We start from the raw sequence: 23,151 nt of genomic DNA on the forward strand, positions 1-23,151 counted from the left end.
ACGTTGCATTAACTAACATTGTATTGAGAAGTTGAAACAGTGTAGTTTCTAGATTAATTACAGAGTAAATACACAGCAGAACAGCCTAATGGAAAATGTTACCAAATGTTTAAGAACAACCAGACCCCGTCATAACTGTAATATTCCGTTTCAGACTCGTTGATTGATCTGTTTGTCTGGCTTACTCTAAGGAAAACTTTACTGCACTTAATTGTCAACACAGAGTAAAAGGTGCATTCTCTGTTCCATTTCAGAGTGATGGTCGGCAACCTGGGGATGCTGGATGAGTCTGAGCCACTATGAGGACGGCTGTGTGGGAATCAATAACAACAGGAGTGTGAGTGACTCGCCAGACAGAGGAGATGCTTTCCGGGAGGCCCTCCTGTGAATCTCCCTGAAACACCCATGCCTCCTGCTCCAGGTGGGAAAACTAGGATGGAACACACACACTGCTCTGCGAAGAGTCACAGGAACAACCACCTCTGCAGCTGCTCTTTCACACACAAAGACACGCATACCACTGTTGCCATCACCACTCTGACCTGACAGAGGAAGAACACCGGAAGGTTCCAGAATACATTTTCCAGGATGTTTGTGAATTTCCGGCGGATCCGCAAGTGCCAGTGCGTGCAGTTGATGACCACGTGTCTGGTGCTGTCGGTGGTGATGGTATGCTGGGAGCAGCTGGACAGTGGTGTGGTGAGCCACATCAACTCCTACTCTTACCGCTACCTGGTCAACAGCTACACTTTCATCAACAAGAGCTTCACCATCCCACGACAGGAGGCCCACATGTTCAGTAACCACCGCTACCTACTCAACCACCCGTACAAGTGCTCAGGAGAGAAGGACATTTTACTGCTTCTGCTCATCAAGTCCTCCCCGGAGAACTTCGAGAGACGGCGAGCCATACGGTCGACGTGGGGCAACGAGACCTACATTCGCCAAGACCTGGGGGTGACGGTGAAGGTGATGTTTGTGCTGGGCCTTCCCAAGCAGCATGAGACTGCCCAGACGTGGAGGAGGAGGAGCGGAGGCATCCAGGACAACCTTGTCGATGAGGACCGCAGGCATGGCGACTTGGTCCAGCAGGACTTTGTGGACACGTTCCACAACCTCACCCTCAAGCTTCTGCTACAGTTCCGCTGGGCTCATTTCTACTGCCCGCATGCCCGCTTCCTCATGACGGCTGACAACGACATCTTCGTGCACATGCCCAACCTGGTGCTCTACCTGCAGGACATGGACAGGAAGGGCGTGACGGACTTCTGGATCGGTCACGTGCACAGAGGCGCGCCACCGATCCGCCAGAAGGAAAGCAAGTACTACGTCCCGCAAGAGATGTACCCTTGGGCGTCATACCCGGACTACACGGCAGGGGCCGGTTACGTCGTCTCAAGAGACGTGGCGGACAAAATCTACGAGGCATCATTGACGCTCAATGCCTCGCTGTACATTGACGATGTCTTCATGGGCATCTGTGCCAATGCCATGGGCGTGTCGCCACAGGAACATGTGTACTTCTCAGGCGAAGGCAAGGCGCCCTACCACTTGTGCATCTACGACAAGATGATGACATCGCACGGCCATGTGGCCGACATTTATGAACTATGGAAAGCCGCCACAAACCCGGAGGTCAAAAGGGTCACATCGGGACTTTTTGGGAGGTTGTACTGCACGGCAGTGAAACTCACCCTTCTGTGCAGACCCTACTTCAACACCTACCCCTGCAAGGCAGCCTTGTTGTAGTACTGTAAACATACTTACTGTGTTGGGTCCAAAACGGAGTGCGGGATCATTTTGCTTTCATCACTCCCATTATTTGAAAAGACTGAGGAGGGAAGGGGGGTGGAGGAGGGAAAGGGGGTGTTGATGGAGGGAGAAACGCATGAGTCATATCTATTGCTGTAAATGTGGGTTTTACATTAACCGTCTATCTATATGGTTTTACAGTGACCGTCTATCTATATGGCCGGCAGTGGTCCAGTTCTTGCTAGCTTTACGATGTATTGAATAGTCCCACCTCTCTGGGAGGGCAGAGACTGAATGTGATGAACAACAGATGCTTCCCAAAGAGATACTGTCCAGACATAATGTTGAAACATGGGATTCTAAGTGAATTTCTTCTCCCACTCCCCCATCTCCTTCCATTAAACTGATTGAGAGAATTTTTCCCTGGCCTTGAATTCTGGTGGTTATGCGGTTTAAAACTAACTGCGCATGAACACAATTGGCTCAATGTCTGTCGTTTCCCGGTAAGGTTAGCTAAGGTTAACGAGAAGAGACTGTTTATAACTTTATTATAACTTAACAGTCCGTATGGTTGGCCGGCAGTATGAAACTGCAAGCAATCATTTGAAACTGAGGTTAATGAAGTCTTACAAACTCTGCAGTCGTAAGGTGTAAGCTGTCTGGGGTGTAGCAGTACATTAATGTGTAGCCTATGTGTGAGTTATTAGTGGTGAATAGTGACACTGACACACACTGTATAGGCTATCATGTGCGAGTGCCAAAAGTGTTTATGTTACGAGGTGCAAAATTCCACCTGCAGATTCAAAGTATTATGCATGTCAGCTGATCGCTTATTATAATGAATTGTTCTGTAAATTACATGAGGATGCAGGTGAAATATACAGCTGCTTTCAAGCAATTTCTTTGTATTTCATTTGGAAACCCAACCCAAAGCACATAGGCAGCCTGTTCAACCTGTCGCAAAGTCAACAGGAAACAAACAATGGGCTTCCAGGTAGACTGAAATGTGATACAGACTCAGGGCCAGCTCCAGGCATAAACTATTTTTAGTTCTTTTTTTGGGGGGGGGGACTCAGACTGGGTCTCAACTTACTGTTGAAATTTAAATTTGGTTGTTCATCAGCAGTTTTTCTCTTATTTTGTCAGTCACTGACAGTCACTCAATTAGCCATGTCAGCTACCAATTTTTTGATTGGTAAATTAGTCTTGCCAGTTATCTAAACCTGCAGTAATCATGGCCGAATACCGACCGTGCACACAGGGCACGTGCCCAGGGGCCATGACCTCCAGGGGTTCCCCATTGATTTTGTTAAGGGTCAGACACACTGAGAAATCTGACTGCTGATGGGTACTTAGCACTTCTGCCCAGAGTGTCGGCAGTTAACTTATTGTTCCTCATACAGAAAAGTTTTACCTCTGATTTGCTTCGTTTAAATACTCCACGCCACAAGGTGGGAGCAGTTTGTTTTGCTTGTCCCTTCTGTGGCTAATGTTGTTGCTAGCTAGCTAGAATTTGTAGTAAGCTATTGTTGACACTAACCATCTGTCGGCTCCCCACGTGGAGGTTCGTGCTTTCTAATTGGTTCAAAGTCAAATTCTCAGCCACTAACAAGCATTGTTTTTCTACAGTAGAAACAGCAGGTTCGTCGGTAGCAGGTCGGTACACAGCAGGGACGTCTTTTGTTCTATCAAGAGAAGTAATGGCCTCATAAGTACCTATCGGCAGTCAGATTTTTCAGTGTGTCTGTACCATTAGTCACTCTCATTCAGATATCATTAACATGGCATGTCATGGCAAAATGGGTAGAATTGCAGGAAATTTGCTTTAAAACTGCAAAATGTCTCTCTGCCCCATAGCAAAGTTAGTAGAATTGCATGACATTTGTAATAAAATAGCTAACATTTTTCTCCACCCCATGGAAAATGTATAGAACTGCAGAAAACGTATCTCCGCCGTCAAGAGGGGGGCCACTAAAAAAAAGGACCCGCATGGTGGGGCCACAACCAAATCTTGCTTAGGCTAGAGACGGCCCTGTATAGACTAATTTCGTAACTAATTCACCTTGGAAAAAAGAGAACAGCTCCAACCCCTTTCATGGGTTTTCAGTTCTCCATAGCACCGCATGTTGAGCAGAGGAGAGTGGGTGGGGGAGTGGGTGAGATGAGAGTGACACACAAGCCTCATCACACAGCTCTGGGTTGTGTTCCTGTGGACATTCTGTCTGATGGCTGTTGACATAATTTCACTTTTGTTTCAGGCAGTGGGAGTTTTTCGAGGATGTCAAATCAAATCAATGTTTATTGGTCGCGTACACAGTTTGGCAGATCTTATCGCAGGTGCAGCGAAATGCTTATGTTTTTAGCTCCAACAGTGCAGCAATATCTAGCAATACAATAACAATACACATACAATCCAAAAGTTTAAAAAATAACACCAAATTAAGACATATCAGAACGAGCAATATCAGAGTCCAGAATATAAATAAATATACACTGAGTATACCAAGCATTAGGACCACCTTCCTAATATATATGCCCTCAGAATAGCCTCAATTTGTCGGGGCTTGGGCTCTACAAAGTGTTGAAAGTGTTCCACAGGGATGCTGGCCCATGTTGATTCCAATGCTTCCCACAGCTGTGTCAAGTTGGCTGGATGTCCTTTGGGTGGTGGACCATTCTTGATACACACGGGAAACTGATGAGCGTGAAAAACCCAGCAGCGTTGCAGTTCTTGACACAAACCGATGCGCCTGGCACTTACTACCATACCCTGTTCAAAGGCACTTAAATATTTTGTCTTGCCCATTCAGCCTCTCGATGGCACACATTACATGTTTCAATTGTCTCAAGGCTTAAAAATCCTGTTAACCTGTCTCCTCCCCTTCATCTACACTGATTGACATCAATAAGGGAGATCATAGCTTTCACCTGGTCAGTCTATGTCATGGAAAGAGCAGGCGTTCTTAATGTTTTGTACACTCAATGTATATGTACTGTATGTGAATGGTGTGTGTATAGAAAACTTGTGTACATCAGTAGTTATATAGGATGAGCCATGACTAGAATATAGTATATACACATAAAGTGGGTAACACAGTATGTAAACATTACTAAAGTGAGCAATGTTCAATGACTTTATGTACATAGGGCAGCAGTCTCTAAGGTGCAGGGTAGAGTACCGGGTGGCAGCCGGCTAGTGACAGTGTCTAAGGCTCAGGGCAGGGTACCGGGCATAGGCCGGCTAGTGATGACTGTTTAACAGTCAGAGGGCCTGGAGACACAAGCTGTTTATCAGTCTCTCGGTCCCAGCTTTGATGCATCTGTACTGTCTCTGCCTTCCAGATGTAAACGGGGTGGCTCGGGTGGTTGAGGTCCTTGATGATCCTCTTGGTCTTCCTTTGGCCTTCCTTTGACACCGGGCGCTGTCGATGTCCTGGAGGGCAGGCAGTGTGCCCCCGATGGTGCGTTTGGCTGACCACCCTCTGGGGAGCCCTGCGGTTGCGGGCGATGCAGTTGCCATACCAGGCAGTGATACAGCCCGACAGAATACTCTCAATGGTGCATATGTAGAAGTTCGTGAGAGTCTTAGGGGCCAAGCCAAATTTCTTCAGCCTGCTGAGGTTGAAGAGGCGCTGTTGCGTGAAGGGACAATTTCAGGTCCTCAGTGACAGTAGCCTAAAAACTGGAGCTCTATTGCTGTTGATGTAAGACATTAAAACTGGGCTTTTTCGGTCTCCACAATAACAATTGACAATCGTTTTGAGTGAGTGCATTTCTGATACAGTGGGGCAAAAAAGTATTTAGTCAGCCACCAATTGTGCAAGTTCTCCCACTTAAAAAGATGAGAGGCCTGTAATTTTCATCATAGGTACACTTCAACTATGACAGACAAAATGAGGGGAAAAAATCCAGAAAATCACGTTGTAGGATTTTTAATGAATTTATTTGCAAATTATGGTGAAAAATAAGTATTTGGTCAATAACAAAAGTTTATCTCAATACTTTGTTATATACCCTTTGTTGGCAATGACAGAGGTCAAACGTTTTCTGTAAGTCTTCAAAGTTTTCACACACTGTTGCTGGTATTTTGGCCCATTCCTCCATGCAGATCTCCTCTAGAGCAGTGATGTTTTGGGGCTGTTGCTGGGCAACACGGACTTTCAACTCCCTCCAAAGATTTTCTATGGGGTTGAGATCTGGAGACTGGCTAGGCCACTCCAGGACCTTGAAATGCTTCTTACGAAGCCACTCCTTCGTTGCCTGGGGGGTGTGTTTAGGATCATTGTCATGCTGAAAGACCCAGCCACGTTTCATCTTCAATGCCCTTGCTGATGGAAGGAGGTTTTCACTCAAAATCTCACGATACATGGCCCCATTCATTCTTTCCTTTACACGGATCAGTCGTCCTGGTCCCTTTGCAGAAAAACAGCCCCAAAGCATGATGTTTCCACCCCCATGCTTCACAGTAGGTATGGTGTTCTTTGGATGCAACTCAGCATTCTTTGTCCTCCAAACACGACGAGTTGAGTTTTTACCAAAAAGTTCTATTTTGGTTTCATCTGACCATATGACATTCTCCCAATCTTCTTCTGGATCATCCAAATGCTCTCTAGCAAACTTCAGACGGGCCTGGACATGTACTGGCTTAAGCAGGGGGACACGTCTGGCACTGCAGGATTTGAGTCCCTGGCGGCGTAGTGTGTTACTGATGGTAGGCTTTGTTACTTTGGTCCCAGCTCTCTGCAGGTCATTCACTAGGTCCCCCCGTGTGGTTCTGGGATTTTTGCTCACCGTTCTTGTGATCATTTTTATTTATTTTTTATCCCCTTTTCTCCCCCAATTTTCGTGGTATCCAATCGCTAGTAATTACTATCTTGTCTCATCGCTACAACTCCCGTACGGGCTCGGGAGAGACGAAGGTCAAAAGCCATGCGTCCTCCGAAGCACAACCCAACCAAGCCGCACTGCTTCTTAACACAGCGCGCCTCCAACCCGGAAGCCAGCCGCACCAATGTGTGGGAGGAAACACAGTGCACCCGCCCCCCTCGGTTAGCGCGCACTGCGCCCGGCCCGCCACAGGAGTCGCTGGAGCGCGATGAGACAAGGATATCCCTACCGGCCAAACCCTCCCTAACCCGGACGACGCTAAGCCAATTGTGCGTCGCCCCACGGACCTCCCGGTCGCGGCCGGCTGCGACAGAGCCTGGGCGCGAACCCAGAGACTCTGGTGGCGCAGCTAGCACTGCAATGCAGTGCTCTAGACCACTGCGCCACCCGGGAGGCCCTTCTTGTGATCATTTTGACCCCACGGGGTGAGATCTTGCATGGAGCCCCAGATCGAGGGAGATTATCAGTGGTCTTGTATGTCTTCCATTTCCTAATAATTGCTCCCACAGTTGATTTCTTCAAACCAAGCTGCTTACCTATTGCAGATTCAGTCTTCCCAGCCTGGTGCAGGTCTACAATTTTGTTTCTGGTGTCCTTTGACAGCTCTTTGGTCTTGGCCATAGTGGAGTTTGGAGTGTGACTGTTTGAGGTTGTGGACAGGTGTCTTTTATACTGATAACAAGTTCAAACAGGTGCCATTAATACAGGTAACGAGTGGAGGACAGAGGAGCCTCTTAAAGAAGAAGTTACAGGTATGTGAGAGCCAGAAATCTTGCTTGTTTGTAGGTGACCAAATACTTATTTTCCACCATAATTTGCAAATAAATTCATTAAAAATCCTACAATGTGATTTTCAGGATTTTATTTTCTCATTTTGTCTGTCATAGTTGAAGTGTACCTATGATGAAAATTACAGGCCTCTCTCATCTTTTTAAGTGGGAGAACTTGCACAATTGGTGGCTGACTAAATACTTTTTTGCCCCACTGTATGTGGCTTGAGTAAGATAAGTGGTTGAATTGTACAAAAATAATAAATAAATAAAAATGTAACCCTTATATACACTATATTTACAAAAGTATTTGCACACCCCTTCAAATTAGTGGATTCGGCTATTTCAGCCACACCCGTTGCTGACAGGTGTATAAAAATCGATCACACAGCCATGCAATCTCCAGGAACAAACATTGTCAGGAGAATGGCCTTACTGAAGAGCTCAGTGACTTCCAAAGTGGCACAGTCATAGGATGCCATCTTTCCAACAAGTCAGTTCATCCTTTCTGCCCTGCTAGAGCTGCCCCGGTCGTCGTGTGTTATGCCACACAAGCTCACAGAACGGGACCGCCGAGTGCGTAAAAATTGTACTTGTGCCGACGTTGCTTCCAGAGGCCGTTTGGAACTCAGTAGTGAGTGTTGCAACCGAGGACAGACGATTTTTACGCACTGCTAACTTCAGCACTCGGCGGTCCAGTTCTGTGAGCTTGTGTGACCTACCACTTCGGGGCTGAGTCGTTGTTGCTCCTAGATGTTTTCACTTCACAATAACAGCACTTACAGTTGACCGGGGCAGTTCTAGCAGGGCAGAAATTTGAGAAACTGACTTGTTGGAAAGGTGGCACGTTGAAAGTCACTGAGCTCTTCAGTACGGGCTATTCTCCTGCCAATGTTTGTCTAAAAAGATTGCATGGCCGTGTGCTTGATTTTATACACCTGTCAGAAATGAGTGTGGCTGAAATAGCCAAATCCACTAATTTGAAGGGGTGTCCACATACTTTTGTATATATAGTGTATATCCCTCACATCCATTTTCTCTTGGGCCTTTTTCCTAATTTGTGTGTTTTCTATGCCTGATGGCCCACGACTCGTGCTGAAAGAGGTGCGTAGGGATATCTTTGAGATTAGCCACTCTCCAAACAGCGGGCCTGTTTCCAAGGCAACACCACAGAGAATAATTCACTCAAATGGTTAAAAGAGGAGCCCAAAAAAGGGTCCAATAACCTACCTCCAACGATTCATAGCCACTATACTGCATATTTAGCTTTAACTTTCATTTTGCCCTTGGGTTGCTATTGTAACGTCCTGTTCAGAATGACAAAACTACCCAAACATAATCATTTTAGTTGGTTATCGCTTTAAGATTGTAGCTTTACAATAATCAACTTGTATTTCCATGTTTCTTTCCAGTCCTCCAGTCCATTGGAAGACTGGCTTCACTTCAGGAAAACCGGGCCAAGCAGGATCAGACACTCTGAAGTCATCTGAATATCCAATATGAGTTAATAGATTTTTCTCCTCCCTCCCGAAGCGACCCTGACAGTATAATTGCATTGACTTCTGTGAACGTGGGAGTCAAAGAAAAGAGTTGATGGGCTAAAATTAAATGCACATATCATAGCCAATTACGCATTTACTGAGCTGCTCAGTGCCCCTGAGGCAGACTATAATTATAACTAACCTGCCTGCCTGCCTCAGACCTATACACATGTGCAGAGATATGGATAATTGATTCGTATGATATGTGTTAGTTTGTCGATGTCCATCATCTATTTCGTGTGATATGTTACGAATTGCAATTCGTACAATATGTTACTAATTTGCAAGAGGTCTATGCTACGAATGCCAATTTGTTGTGGCTAACGTCAGCTAGGCTAGGGGTTAAGGTTAGGATTTAGGTTAAAGATCAGCTAAAATGATTAGGGTGAGGGTTAGCTAACATGCCAAGTAGTTTCAAAGTTGCTAAATAGCTCAAATTGTCAGTGACGACATTTGTACATGCAACTTTTGGATTGCTAGATGTTCACGTTATACGCCCGATCAACCACCCTCCTTTTATTTTTGCCTTAATGAACCTTCTGTCTTATATAACCATATCTAACGTAACATATCATACTAACTTGAGTGTCCTGAATTCGAGTATGTCCCAGATTTGAGACCAGTCCGAGTATATCCATAATCTCTGAGTAAACAGTCCATGTAGGCCATTTCTGTGTTGTGACATACAGATGTGTCTATGCTCCCATATGTAATGCTACTAAAGTATGGCACCTGTAAGTCTGCAAGTACTCAATAGTTATCCATTGACTACTAGTCACTTAGTCAAATAAGAGAAACCATTTGTTCACCAAGAGACAATTTTGGAAATCATTAGCTGGCAACTCCACTAGCAGCCTTCTGCAACAATATCCTAATACTCACTGGTTGTCCTTGATTGGTGTAATAGGACACACAAAAAGTTCTCCACAATATATGCTGGCTTTGATCCACTGGGTGGCAATATTGAGCTACGGAGAAAGGCCTCAGTCCTGTATGGCACAGCAGAAGATGCTGATCTGACGTGAACATGAAAAACATTTTAACTAAGGTTGGAAATGTCAATACAATTATTGACATTTATTGGCTGCTAGTGGAGTACAATCAAACTAGAAAGGGCAATGGTCACAAGTCAGTCCTAACGTGTCTAATAGGCTAGCGCACGTGTCAAACAAGGCCCGCGGTCAAATTAGAACACACACGCGAGTCTAAATTAGTCAAAAGTTTAGTCATTTACTTTGTGAAATTACAGCCTGATGCACTCGCATTGGAGAATTCAACTTCAATTGCGCCGCTTCGTGTGTACCGTTTTTGTTATTATTTGGAGTGAATACTGTACTTTTTGGTTTAGGGTCGCGGTATATTATGCACATCTGCAAGCATCAACGGCTGGACAAATATGTATATTTTGTTTTATGTTAAATGCTATATAAAGCATGCTTTATGCTGCAGTAGTTAATGTGTCGGGGGGCTAGGGTCAGTTTGTTATATCTGGAGGACTTCTCCTGTCTTCTGTCTTGTCCAGTGTCCTGTGTGAATTTAAGTATGCTCTCTCTAATTCTCTCCTCTCTCTCGGAGGACCTGAGCCCTAGGACCATGCGTCAGGACTACCTGGCATGATGACTCGCTGTCCCCAGTCCACCTGGCCTTGCTGCTGCTCCAGTTTCAACTGTTCTGCCTGCGGCTATGGAACCCTGACCTGTTCACCGGACATGCTAAAAAAGCCAACTGACATTTACTCCTGAGGTGCTGACTTGCTGCACCCTCGTTAACTACTGTGATTATTATTATTTGACCATGCTGGTCATTTATGAACATTTGAACATCTTGGCCATGTTCTGTTATAATCTCCACCCGGCACAGCCAGAAGAGGACTGGCCACCCCTCATAGCCTGGTTCCTCTCTAGGTTTCTTCCTAGGTTTTGGCCTTTCTAGGGAGTTTTTCCTAGCCACCGTGCTGCTACACCTGCATTGCGTGCTGTTTGGGGTTTTAGGCTGGGTTTCTGTACAGTACTTTGAGATCAGCTGATGTACGAAGGGCTATATAAATACATTTGATTTGATTATTGTAACGACCCTGGGTTTATAAGCACGGATATCGACTCTGCCGCACGAGCATGCTTTTGGGGCAGTCGATAGCGCACTGGACTTCGGGCTAGAAGGTCGAGGGTTCGAGACCTGCTCCCTGCTTGTTTCATTACATTGGTGTCAGAAGTGATCGGACCTTGCATCCACGACAGTGTGTGTGCTTGGCCGGTGAGTGCGTTCCTATAATACCCTGACTACACCGCTCGCGTCGCGTGCGCTGCAAAATAAATGTAGAAATCTGTTATTCAATTATTGCACCCACACTGCTTGCGGGCGTCAACGAGCGTCTGCGTTGCCAAGGATATAAACATTGAGTTGTTTTTTTTACCTGAAATGCACAAGGTCCTCTACTCCACACAAAACGGTCAACCGAATCATCTCATCCTTCCGGGCTTTATTGGAACAGGAAACAGGAAATTTGCCAAAAGCTGTCTGCTCCACTTTAAAATCAGCTGTTTGCTAGGGGAAAACTGACACTCAAGCCTCCCTCCCTGATTGTAGCCCTGAAATAGCACACCTGTTTATATCTAAAGGCTGGATATCAGTTGACAAGCTAAAAATCCAGTGAGCTAGCTCTGGTATAGATAAATGCCCGAGGTCCCCAGGGAGAGGTTTGAGAAGTAGGTAATTCACCAACTATTTAAACATTAATAAATTACAACGCATTGTACAATTTAGTACAGCAAGTTTGGTTTTATTAATACATTCATAGTTTCAGGGAAAATAGCTACACTCAAAACATTGAGTTCTGGAAAACTAAGAGGTATACTGCATGTGAGCAAAATATGGGAAAACCAAGGACTTGGACAAAGTGATAAAATAGAGTACACTTAAATTAACACATTGCATAAAAGAGGGTCAAATCTATAACAAATAGTGCAGAATTGCAATTACACAGAACATATGTTAGCGTAACATAATTGGCAGACTTAATACAGCACTTATACCGTTTTGTCCACAAGAAGATCACTAAACGGTGAAGCACTACTACACAAACCTTAGTTGAACACTGAAATAAACTGATGAGAACCATAATGTTACCTGCCGCCAAGGCTTTTGTAGCTCTGACCAACAAACTCTAAAAAGGTTAGAATCTACAACTGTCCACGAGAGACCATCGACGTCGCCTTATCCTACAAATATCCAAAGTCTGAGTCAGGCATAGCATTGAGAGAAGTTTACCTCGAACAATAATGTAAGCACAATGCAAGTGTACGACCGCTAGCACCGCGCTAAAAATTTAATTCTCAAACCACTGGTTCAAATCAGGTCAGCCACGTTCAAAGGCATCTCATCAACTGTCGTATTGTAAAACGTCTCGATATCCCGAAGGATACGCTTGTCCTCTTCGGTCACAAAGTTAATAGCCACGCCTTTTCGGCCAAAACGGCCACCGCGACCAATTCTGTAGAAATCAGGGGGAACAAATGTCAGGTCCAGGAGCAAACTTTGCAATTACATTAAAGACTCAGTCATACCACAAGTCATCTATTTCAGACTACATACCGGTGAATATAATTCTCTCGGTTTGTAGGAAGGTCATAGTTTATGACAAGGGAAACCTGCTGCACATCAATTCCTCGAGCCTGGAATAACACAAACACTAGTTAAAAGGAAGCAAAGTTGAGGCACCGACATGAAAATCAAAAGCACATTTGATTTAAAATGTAGTCTGACATTAAGTAACAGATTCCTACAGCGAGAGAAACCCGTGGTGGAGAACAGACCTTTCATCTCCCAAAAGGTGTTAGTGCTAAGCCATAAAAGGGCCATCGCAGAGAAAAACCTTTGGGGTTGCATTTTTGGGATAACGCAACATGTACCCATGTTAAATCATCACTAATGACAGATCAGTGATATTCTAGCCTCACCAGTAAGTCAGTAGTGATGAGCACTCTGCTGGAGCCAGACCTGAACTCCCTCATGATCACATCCCTCTCCTTCTGATCCATGTCTCCATGCTAAAAAAAAAAAAAATAGTTTAAAACATGTTCATTCAACCTGAACTTTATAATACAACTGCCCAATACGACAGCATTTGAGCTCCATTATAATTCTCGTAGCAATGCTTCTAGTGGTCTTACAAGAGCAGAGACGGTGAAGTCCCTTGCGTGCATCTTTTCTGTCAGCCAGTCAACCTTCCTCCTGGTGTTGAGGAAGATGACTGCCTGAGTGATTGTCAGAGTCTCGTACAGGTCACACAGCGTGTCCAACTTCCACTCCTGGAAGAAACAGGAAGGGTACAAGTCATTTTACTGAGCAGGCCTGGCTAGCCTTATGACAAATTATTTCTAAATGGAACATTAGATTGTAGCACAGAATCTTGAGACATAAGACACCGGACAGTAAGCTGTCCACCCGAGTCTCATTTACGACATTGCCTTCACTTTTCTTCCTTGGTGTACCCACGCTCACATGCCCGCAAGGGTCAAGCCCAGAGGCTTCACCCCCACAATTTTAGCAGGGTGCTTTAAAAGAAGGGAAATTCTATATACTTGGTTGGACTACAGGAACTCAATATTTGCAACTGAATAAATGTGGAGCCATGGCGTTGGTGAACACAACCCACCTCGCGCTCTACATTGATGTAGAACTGCTTGATACCCTCTAGGGTAAGCTCCTCCTTCTTCACCAGGATGCGAATTGGCTCTCGCATGAACTTCTTGGTCACCTCCAGGACATCCGCAGGCATGGTAGCAGAGAGGAGGACCACCTGTGGAGAAACCGGAGAAACACTTGTTGCCCTGTGAACTGGAGAAATGCACGTCATCCGAAGTTGCTGATTCATTGTTGCACTGGGCCTCGAGACGGACGTTAACGAATATTAAGAACGAGGCTGGACCACGACGCATTTCCAGTACAGCGCAAAGTGCTGTCCTTCCACGCATTATTGCAGAAACCAAGCTAACCAGTTTCTTTATGTGGAAGTGGGGTGACTAGGGGAAAACAACCTCATATGATTGCCTTGTGAATATAAGGTCACAGGTTCAGCTCCTATGCTCTTCAGCAAAGAATGCAAAATAGTTGTGTATACTTGCACAACATTTTACTGAGTTACTATACAAAAATATTTTTTAAATGCAACATGTAAAGTGTTGGTCCCATGTTTCATGAGCTGAGTAAGACACCAGAAATAATCCAAACCAAAAATTGTGTATATATTTGTTTACATCCCTTTTAGTGAGCATTTCTTTGCCAAGATAACCCATCCACCAGACACGTGTAGCATTTCAAGAAGCTGATTAAACAGCATGCTCATTACACAGATGCACCTTGTGCTGGGTACAATAAAAGGTGCAGTTGACAATGCCACAGATGTCTCAAGTTGAGGGAGTGTGCAATTGGCATGCAAACTGCAGGAATGTTCACCAGAGCTGTTGTCTGAGATTATGGTAGATAAATTAACATTAAGTCACCTCGAACAGTTTGAGAATTTGGCAGTACAGCCAAACAGCCTCACAACCGCAGGCCACGTGTAACCGCGCCAGCCCAGGTACTCCACATCCAGCTTAGTCACCTGTGGGATCGTCTGAGACCAGCCACCCGGACAGCTGATGAAACTGAGGAGTATCTGTCTGTACTAAACGCCCTTGTGGGGAAAAACCAATTCTGATTGACTGGGCCTGGCTTCCAAGAGGCTGGGCAAGGCTAATAAGCGGGTGGGCCTATGGCTCCGCCCCTGCCCAGTTGCAAAATTCATAGATTACTGCCATTTGCCTCATACAGCGCAACACATCTTCGCATAGAGTTTATCAGGCTGTTGACTGTTGCCTGTGGAATGTTTACCACTCCTCTTAAATGGCTGTGGGAAGTTGCTGAATAATGTCGATCCAGAGCATCACTAATATTATCGATGGGTGACATGTCTGGTGAGTATGCAGACCATGGAACTGGGAAATGTTCAGCTTCCAGGAATTGTGTACAGATCCTTCCGGCATGGGGCCGTGCATTATCGTGCTGAAACATGAGGTTATGGCAGCGGATTAAATGGCACAACAATGGGCCTCAGGATCACGTCACTGTCTCTGCTTTCAAATTTCCATTGATAAAATGCTAATGTACTCACAGCTTATTCCTGCCCATACCATAACCCATGGGCCACGCGTCACAATGTTAACTTCAGCAAACAACTTGCCCACACGACAGCATACAGTGTGCTCTGTACTGTTGAAACACTCATCTGTGAAGAGCACACTTCTCCAGCGTGCCAGTGGCCATCGCAGGTGAGCATTTCCCCACTGAAGTCGGTTACGACGCCAAACTGCAAGACACTAGTGAGGACAACCATGCAGATGAGCTTCCCTGAGACGGAGTAGAAATTCTTCCTGCGGTATCATCCGAGACAGTCAGAAATAGGCATTCTATTTTTGCTCTATTATAGTGGCAACTACAGGAAATGTCAATCAAGTGCACAAGGCTACATGTATGCAAAAATAACGTTCACTGAATAAAAATGTAATAATCCCCCTTACTCACACGTGTTACTGTCAAGTTAAACAACAAAAGCAAGCTCTTTGGGCTACACTGCACATTATTACATTGTACACTTTTCCTGTGGAAATCGGTTCTACAATGTGCCAGCAGAGCATGAGACCCTTTGTTGGCATACCCCTTTTTATCCACTGTATTGAAAAAGTGAACAAAAGGGAAAGTGTGTGGTGTTCCTTTCACCTTTAGTGGCATCCAGCTTAAGCCAGGCCCGGCTCCAGCTACACTTGATTCCTGAATCCACTTGTTTAGCAACTAACGCCTCATTTCTGACCTAATTCTTCATTCTGAAAATTAACCACATACCGTAGAAGGAAACATTAGTTCATAGATAAACTAACATTTCACACAGATTTCCAGGGCCCAGTAAGCAACTAACAACTTGAGGAACGGCAAGGAGTCATATACCACTTAATACTATAGCGAATTGGTTAGATTACTGACATTAGCTAACGGTCTGACTTTATTAGCCAGCTAATTTTCACATCATAAACTCAATTATTTGATCAGCTAAGTTGCTCAACATTTCTCTGGCTAGCTAATGGAGAATTCAATCCAGCTAGCAAGCTACTTAACAAAGCTAACAATTCTTGTTCCACACTTGATCCCTCACCTCAAACTTTCCAAATGCCAGTGTTTTCCGGTTACAGCTCATGCAGTACACTTCACCACCTTCCCACCCCCGTGGTCAGGCTTCTCACCTACCTCTACGTTATCATTCAGGGGACGCGCTGCTCTAACTGGCAAACTGCCTTTCCACTCGCCGCCGTCTTTCCAGAGCGCACGCTGATGCTGTAACATAGCAAGTTGGTTGTCTCTTCAGTCACGTGTTGGATTCGGTTACGTGAACAATTGGCTGAGCCTTTATTCATCTGATCTACACATCACGTAGGTTACCTATTTTGGATTCAAAACGGTACATTTCGCTGAAAGTTGACTAGTTTGCATCCCTGTTAATCAGCTTCTTGATATGCCGCACCTGTCAGATGGATGGATCATCTTGGCAAAGGAGAAATGCTCACTAACAGGGACGTAAACAAATTTGTGCACCAAATTTGAGACATAAGCTTTTAGTATGGTCATTTTCTGGGATATTTCATTTCAGCTCATGAAACCAACACTTTACATGTGTGTGTATGTATATAAATATATGTGTTCCGTGTGTGTATATGAAGAGACCTACTTGAATGTTTGTGCTCAGTTTCTGAAAGATCTCATAGATCTGATCCTTAAAACCGCGACTCAGCATCTCATCAGCTTCATCCAGGACAAACATCTTGATGCATTTTGGAGCTATAATATAGTAGACAAGACTGCAATTTAGCACATGTATTGTGATCAACAAGCTAGGAAGGCCTCTAAAGAATATCAATGGACGAGAGAAATGAGGTGGTCAGATGGCAGATACTTACACTGATGAGTACTTACACAGGTATCTCCTGTTAAGCATGTCAAACACCCGGCCTGGAGTCCCAACCACTATGTGGGGGGCCTCGGCCGTCAGCTTCTGCATCTCGTTGCGGACGTTGGTGCCCCCAATGCAGGCGTGGCAGGCCGCCCCCATGTAGTCTCCCAGAGCCAGAATCACCTTCTGGATCTGAAACGAGTCAAAATGTTTAATGGTGATTTACTCTTGGCGTCAATGCATTATATTGACTTGAGGGTTTCTTGAGTGATCAGTATAAAAATTTGTCACCATTATCAGGTCTGTCCCGAAAGATGAAATGCCATCATTTCACTCAACCCTCGTTACAGAAGGGAACTGAAACCCCCCATAACAAGTGGTGTGCAAGGAGTCAGGTCAACTTTCAGAGCAATGCAGCCATGGACAGAGACTACACCGATCCTAAGAGATCCGTCACCTCCTTTAGTCCAATTTGTTGATTTTGCATGAAGGAAGGAAGTGGGGAAAATATAAATACCTTTGTTTGAGACTTAATATGCTGCCTTGGTCTGATACACACTTAAGTTTATCCTGACCTCAGGTACAGCATACCTGCTGAGCCAGCTCCCTGGTGGGGGCTAGTACCAAAGCCTGGGTCTCTTTCTGCTCCATGTCCAGCTGCTGCAAAATAGAGATGGCAAACGTGGCAGTCTTGCCAGTGCCTGACTGGGCTTGGGCAATGACATCGTAGCCTGGGTGGGGGTGAGAGCAAAGGGGTTTCATGATCAGAATGCAAATTAAGCCCTCATTCACTTGAGTGATCAGTATGACTAAAAAGTAGTTTCCCACTGCAGTCCCGGAAGATGGTATGCCATCATTTCAACAAATAAGATGTGGTTTAACTTTCATTCATTGGTATAAACAAACCCTTGATTTACATACCTTTGATACAAGGAATGATTGCCCTCTGTTGAATGGCCGATGGCTTCTCAAAACCATACGCATAAATACCCCTAAGGAGTGTCTCCTTCAGGGCCATGTCATCAAAGTTGTCTGTAATCTCATTCCAGTTGCTCTGCACAATGACATTAGTATTTAGCTTACAGTGTACAAATTATAAAGACGACAAAAGTAGTTGATTACAGTGAGTCAACTGCAGGCCTATGCTTGAGGTTGAGTGATCAGTATAAAAAGTAGTCACCATTATCAGGTCTGTCCCGAAAGATGAAATGCCATCATTTCACTCAACCCTCGTTACAGAAGGGAACTGAAACCCCCCATAACAAGTGATGTGCAAGGAGTCAGGTCAAGTTTCAGACCAATGCAGTCATGGACAGATTACACCAATAATCTGAGATCCAGCATTTATTTTAACCAAACTCATTTGGATTTAGCAAGGAGTGAGTTGAAAACGTACCTCGATGACACCATCAGGCTCCATCCCCTCTGGCCCTGCGTCATGCTCACGATCTCTTGAGCTATTGGTGAAAATAAGGGGCAGAGTCAGACAAACTGAGCAACCAAAACAATCAGATTAACCTGAATATGGTTATTGGGAGAGGGTTGGTGAATAAATTACAGGAAAATCCACATCAGCCAAGTTTAACATGAAAGTGTGACGAGTAAAATACAAAGTTGAAATTCCAGGGTCAGTTTCGAAAGATGCTATGCCATCATCCCACACCAAGTCATAAAAATCGAAATTACATTTAGCTAGTGTTGCTTATTGAGTAAAACCTGTGGTGTCCCAACGTCACCGACTTGGTTGGTTTGTCTCGCACGTGTCAACATCCCGATGGGGCAAAAGTTATGTAACGTTAGCTAACTAATATTCGTTGGGGCTGATGATCTTATTGAATTTCGTAGGCTTAACAAACAGTCCCCCCCCCCCCTTCTATTCCTGCGGCCAACTCAGTGCGTGGCAATGTTTGCAAGCTGACTAGCTAACGTCAGCCAACTACCTAGATCATTTAGCCAAACTAGCTGGAATCAAAGCCATACATTGATTACTCTAGTCTGGCTGAAACTTAGGTCAACCTAGGCTGGAACTAGGCCGTGGATGACACCATCTGACGTTATCTAGCTGGTTTTAGTGGTAAACATCACATTTACTGACTGTAGGCATGTCAAAATTGTGTCTAGATAATAACATTCTATATTTTTCTGCATATTCTTTGCATCAGCTAAACATGAGGCGGACGTGAACTACCATCTTGACAGAGCACTAACGTGGCTAGCTAACGTTAACTAACATTTAGCTAACAAGCTAATGCCAATGGTGTCCGGCGTTGTAAACCACCTAGCTAGCTAGTTTCCAACGAATAGCTACAAGATGAATGGAAAATGCATGTCATTTTAATGTCACGCCAGGAAACAAAGGCTTTACCTGTTGTAATCAGGAGAATCGCTAGACATGATCAGTTCAAACTTCAACATGCGACTGGAAAAGATCTACAGCGAGGAGGACAAGCGATTTTATATGGCCGGACTATTTTCACTGCTATGTAAAGTGTCAATCTGGTCATTTTTCGGGACAGACAAGACATTCTCCACACAAAGACAATATTTTTAATACACTAATATTTATGTTTTATGTGTTAATACTGTGAAGCAGCGTTCTACAAAGCGAAAACAACAAAATATGTAGACTATATTTTATAGCGGAAGGATATTGCAGCATAAATTGCATGTGTTTGGATTACTACGGCGTTCTCATCATGTCAAAATTTATGGCATGCTAAATTCTATGGAAAATGTACTCAAAATGGTGCATGCACCTTTGCGAAGACAACATATCAACTTTATGAAATAATTTCTAACCTCACACAGTCTCCTCTGTTCCTCATTTCTCATGTATAGTAACGCCCTGTTTTACCACTCATACATTTGGAATGTTTTGGATTATTTTCTAACTAGATTTATAACCTTCCCAGCCCAGGCCCATGAAAAAAAATTATACATGTTTTTGTTGTTGTGTAAAGTAAAGCATTCAATTCAATGAATTGCCTCCCAGAAATGTATGTCATTATCAATCTCACAACTAAAACCCCAACTACAAAGTCTTGCCTTTGATAGCTAAATACAGTATTTCACTTGTGTAAAACCTGCAGGTGCAAACCCAGCTCACAATTCTAGGGAGATAGAACGTTTTTGTAATGTTCACCTGTTTGAGTGTCAATTTTTTCCATTAGTTAGGGGAACATTCTATCTATGTTAGCAAAATCCTGAGAACTTTAAAAATATATATATGTTTTGGTGTTAATGTTAGGAGAACATTCCCTTAATGTCTTGCAGAACATGGTTGCAATGTTCTCCGAATATACAACAAATGTTCTAGATGGGTTTTATGGGTGTTTTAAGAACATTCATGTGTACCATTTTCTGAGGGTTAGGAGAATATTCCATCAACGTTCCATCAAACATACACAGAACATGTTTGCCATGTTCTTAGAATATACACTGAACAAAAATATGAACGCAAAATGCAACAATTTCAAAGATTCTACTGAGTTATAGTTTATATAAGGAAATCAGTTAATTTAAATAAATAAATTAGGACCTAATCTATGGATGCTCGATGGGTGATATGTCTGGTGAGTATGCAGGCCATGGAAGAACTGGGACATTTTCAGCTTCCAGGAATTGTGTACAGATCCTTGCGACATGGGGCTGTGCATTATCATGCTGAAACATAAGGTGATGGCGGCGGATGAATGGCAAGACAATGGGCCTCAGGATCTCGTCATGGTATCTCTGTGCATTCAAATTATGTTTTATTCCGTAGATTATGCCTGACCATACCATAACCCCACTGCCACCATGGGGCAGTCTGTTCACAATGTTGACATCAGCAAGCCGTTTGCCCACACAACGCCATACACGTGGTCTGCGGTTGTGAGGCCGGCTGGACATACTGCCAAATCCTCTAAAACACCTCTGAAGGCGGCTCATTTAACTAGGCAAGTCAGTTAAGAACAAATTCTTATTTACAATCACGGCCTACCCCGGCCAAACCCGGGCGACGCTGGGCCAATTGTGCGGCGCCCTATGGGACTCCCAATCACAGCCAGATGTGATACAGCCTGGATTCAAACCAAGGACTGAGATGCAGTGCCTTAGACCGCTGAGCCCATTTTAGAGTGGCCTTTTATTGTCGCCAGCACAAAGTGCACCTGTGTAATGACCATGCTGTTTAATCAGCTTCTTGATACACCTGTCAGGTGGATGGATTATCTTGGCAAAGGAGAAATGCTCACTAACAGAGATATAAAATGTAAGATAAATATGTTTTTTGTGCATATGGAACATTTATGGGATCTCAGCTGATGAAACATGGGACAAACATTTAACATGTTTAGTTTATATTTCTGTTGTGTGTAGGTTAGTAGAAACATTTTATATGTTTTTTTTCTTATGACAAAACAAAGGCTTATTCAAAGGGGGTGTGGCAGATTTCAAAACTCTAGGCGGTAGTGGATAAACATGAAAGGTGGTTATCGAGGAGGGGAAGACACGTCTGTTTGCCTACTAACGAATTGACACACTCCTCGACCACTTATCGGTTTCTGGGTCATGGAGGAGAAAGGACGGAGGAGAGAGAACAGAGGACGGTATTGTATTCGGAGCATGTGACAAATACATTTTGATTGATTTGATTTAAGGCCAGGCAACACACCCTCATAATCCCTCACCCTCCTTAATATTTTACCCGTTGAATGTAGACACAAATATAACACTTTATTGTACTAAAATATTTCTGAAATATTGTATAAAAATATGCAAATGAGGCAATATGTCATTAAATATGTGCCTATTTACATATTGCACAAATACATTTTTGGTTTAATTCTGTTAAGACACTCCAGGACCAGACTTGTCCGGAGCAGATTGTGGATAAATACTTTTTTCATCTTTCTATCTGTAAAACACAAAAGATTTTTCCAAAGAAAATGTTATCTAGAATAAAAAATGGACAACATATCAACAATTCCCGCTAAGGATAACCACACAAAATTTGGTGAATGCAGGTGCTTCTGGAGCTGAGAAAAAGGATTTGGCGTGTGGGAAGAGTCTGACTTTCGGGGAAATGGCAGTTAAAGACAAAGACACTAAATTTAGACTACCAAACAACAAACGCCTATTTAGACCCAATCACCATCTCTTCAAAGTCATTTATTAAATATAGGCCTAGTGCAGTTTGTAACACTCTATGAAATGGCCTTTTAAATTATGTTTAATTTAATGTAGTGAGCTTTGAAGTGATTGATGTGCAGTGCCTAGTATTCATCCCCCTTGACTTATTCCACATTTTGTTGTGTTACAGACTGAATTCAAAATGGATTAAATTGATTCTAAACATACACAATTTTTGAAATGTTAGAAATGTATTGTAAAATGAAATACAGAAATATCTCATTTACATATGTTTTCACACCCATGAGTCAAAAGTTTGTAGAAGCACCTTTGGCAGCGATTATAGCTGTGAGTCTTTCTGGGTAAAGTCTCTAAGAGCTTTCCACACCCTGGATTGTGCAACATTTGCCCATTTATTATTTTCAGAATTCTTCAAGCTCTGTCAAATGGGTTGTTGATCATTGCTAGACAACGGTCGTGGCCAAAAGTTCAAGTACGGTCGTGGCCAAAAGTTTTGAGAATGACACAAATATTAATTTCCACAAAGTCTTTAGATATTTTTGTCAAATGTTACTATGGAATACTGAAGTATAATTACAAGCATTTCATAAGTGTCAAAGGCTTTTATTGACAATTACATGAAGTTGATGAAAAGAGTCAATATTTGCAGTGTTGACACTTCTTTTTCAAGACCTCTGCAATCCACCCTGGCATGCAGTCAATTAACTTCTGGGCCACATCCTGACCGATGGCAGTCCATTCTTGCGAAATTAATGCTTGGAGTTTGTCAGAATTTGTGGCTTTTTGTTTGTCCACCCGCCTCTTGAGGATTGACCACAAGTTCTCAGTGGGATTAAGGTCTGGGGAGTTTCCTGGCCATGGACCCAAAATATCGATGTTTTGTTCCCCGAGCCACTTAGTTATCACTTTTGCCTTATGGCAAGGTGCACCATCATGCTGGAAAAGGCATTGTTTGTCACCAAACGGTTCCTGGATGCTTGGGAGAAGTTGCTCTCGGAGGATGTGTTGGTACCATTCTTTATTCATGGCTGTGTTCTTAGGCAAAATTGTGAGTGAGCCCACTCCCTTGGCTGAGAAGCAACCCCACACA

General features: G+C 43.8%; 2 protein-coding genes and 5 non-coding genes across 7 annotated transcripts; 1 reads left to right on the forward strand and 6 right to left on the reverse strand.

Annotated features, from left to right (window-relative positions):
• Nucleotides 1-524: 524 nt before the first annotated feature.
• Nucleotides 525-1,749, forward strand: LOC120055482 (lactosylceramide 1,3-N-acetyl-beta-D-glucosaminyltransferase A-like). The gene has a single exon (XM_039003345.1). It carries the CDS (start codon nucleotides 589-591, stop codon nucleotides 1,747-1,749), a length of 1,161 nt encoding a protein of 386 aa, XP_038859273.1. The 5' UTR covers nucleotides 525-588.
• A 9,958-nt stretch (nucleotides 1,750-11,707) lies between these two features.
• Nucleotides 11,708-19,404, reverse strand: eif4a2 (eukaryotic translation initiation factor 4A). The gene is made up of 11 exons (XM_039003708.1): nucleotides 19,294-19,404; nucleotides 18,325-18,385; nucleotides 17,850-17,982; nucleotides 17,520-17,659; nucleotides 16,952-17,120; nucleotides 16,707-16,816; nucleotides 13,605-13,748; nucleotides 13,120-13,257; nucleotides 12,907-12,996; nucleotides 12,542-12,621; nucleotides 11,708-12,440 (listed from the first exon to the last, which is right to left on the reverse strand). Exons 1-11 carry the CDS (start codon nucleotides 19,341-19,343, stop codon nucleotides 12,296-12,298), a joined length of 1,260 nt encoding a protein of 419 aa, XP_038859636.1. The 5' UTR covers nucleotides 19,344-19,404; the 3' UTR covers nucleotides 11,708-12,295.
• LOC120056336 lies at nucleotides 13,342-13,517 on the reverse strand. The gene has a single exon (XR_005477784.1). It is a non-coding gene; the product is annotated as a small nucleolar RNA SNORA81 (small nucleolar RNA).
• On the reverse strand, nucleotides 17,194-17,264 carry LOC120056337. Its single transcript, XR_005477785.1, has one exon. It is a non-coding gene; the product is annotated as a small nucleolar RNA SNORD2 (small nucleolar RNA).
• Nucleotides 17,723-17,792, reverse strand: LOC120056340. Its single transcript, XR_005477788.1, has one exon. It is a non-coding gene; the product is annotated as a small nucleolar RNA SNORD2 (small nucleolar RNA).
• On the reverse strand, nucleotides 18,083-18,153 carry LOC120056338. Its single transcript, XR_005477786.1, has one exon. It is a non-coding gene; the product is annotated as a small nucleolar RNA SNORD2 (small nucleolar RNA).
• On the reverse strand, nucleotides 18,521-18,591 carry LOC120056339. The gene has a single exon (XR_005477787.1). It is a non-coding gene; the product is annotated as a small nucleolar RNA SNORD2 (small nucleolar RNA).
• Nucleotides 19,405-23,151: the final 3,747 nt, after the last annotated feature.

This window comes from Salvelinus namaycush, chromosome 11 (genome assembly GCF_016432855.1).
Source record: "Salvelinus namaycush isolate Seneca chromosome 11, SaNama_1.0, whole genome shotgun sequence".
Classification (NCBI taxonomy): Eukaryota; Metazoa; Chordata; class Actinopteri; order Salmoniformes; family Salmonidae; genus Salvelinus; species Salvelinus namaycush.

Bases quoted from the DNA above. Each gene is read 5' to 3' on its own strand.
- LOC120055482 (XM_039003345.1), top strand. From the start codon at position 589: ATGTTTGTGAATTTCCGGCGGATCCGCAAGTGCCAGTGCGTGCAGTTG.
- eif4a2 (XM_039003708.1), bottom strand. From the start codon at position 19,343: ATGTTGAAGTTTGAACTGATCATGTCTAGCGATTCTCCTGATTACAAC. The intron at 17,983-18,324 runs GTACGTTTTCAA...GTCATTGTGCAG, and splicing joins AGCCTGATGGTGTCATCGAG to AGCAACTGGAATGAGATTAC. The intron at 16,817-16,951 runs GTAAGTACTCAT...ACTATATTATAG, and splicing joins GCTTAACAGGAGATACCTGT to CTCCAAAATGCATCAAGATG.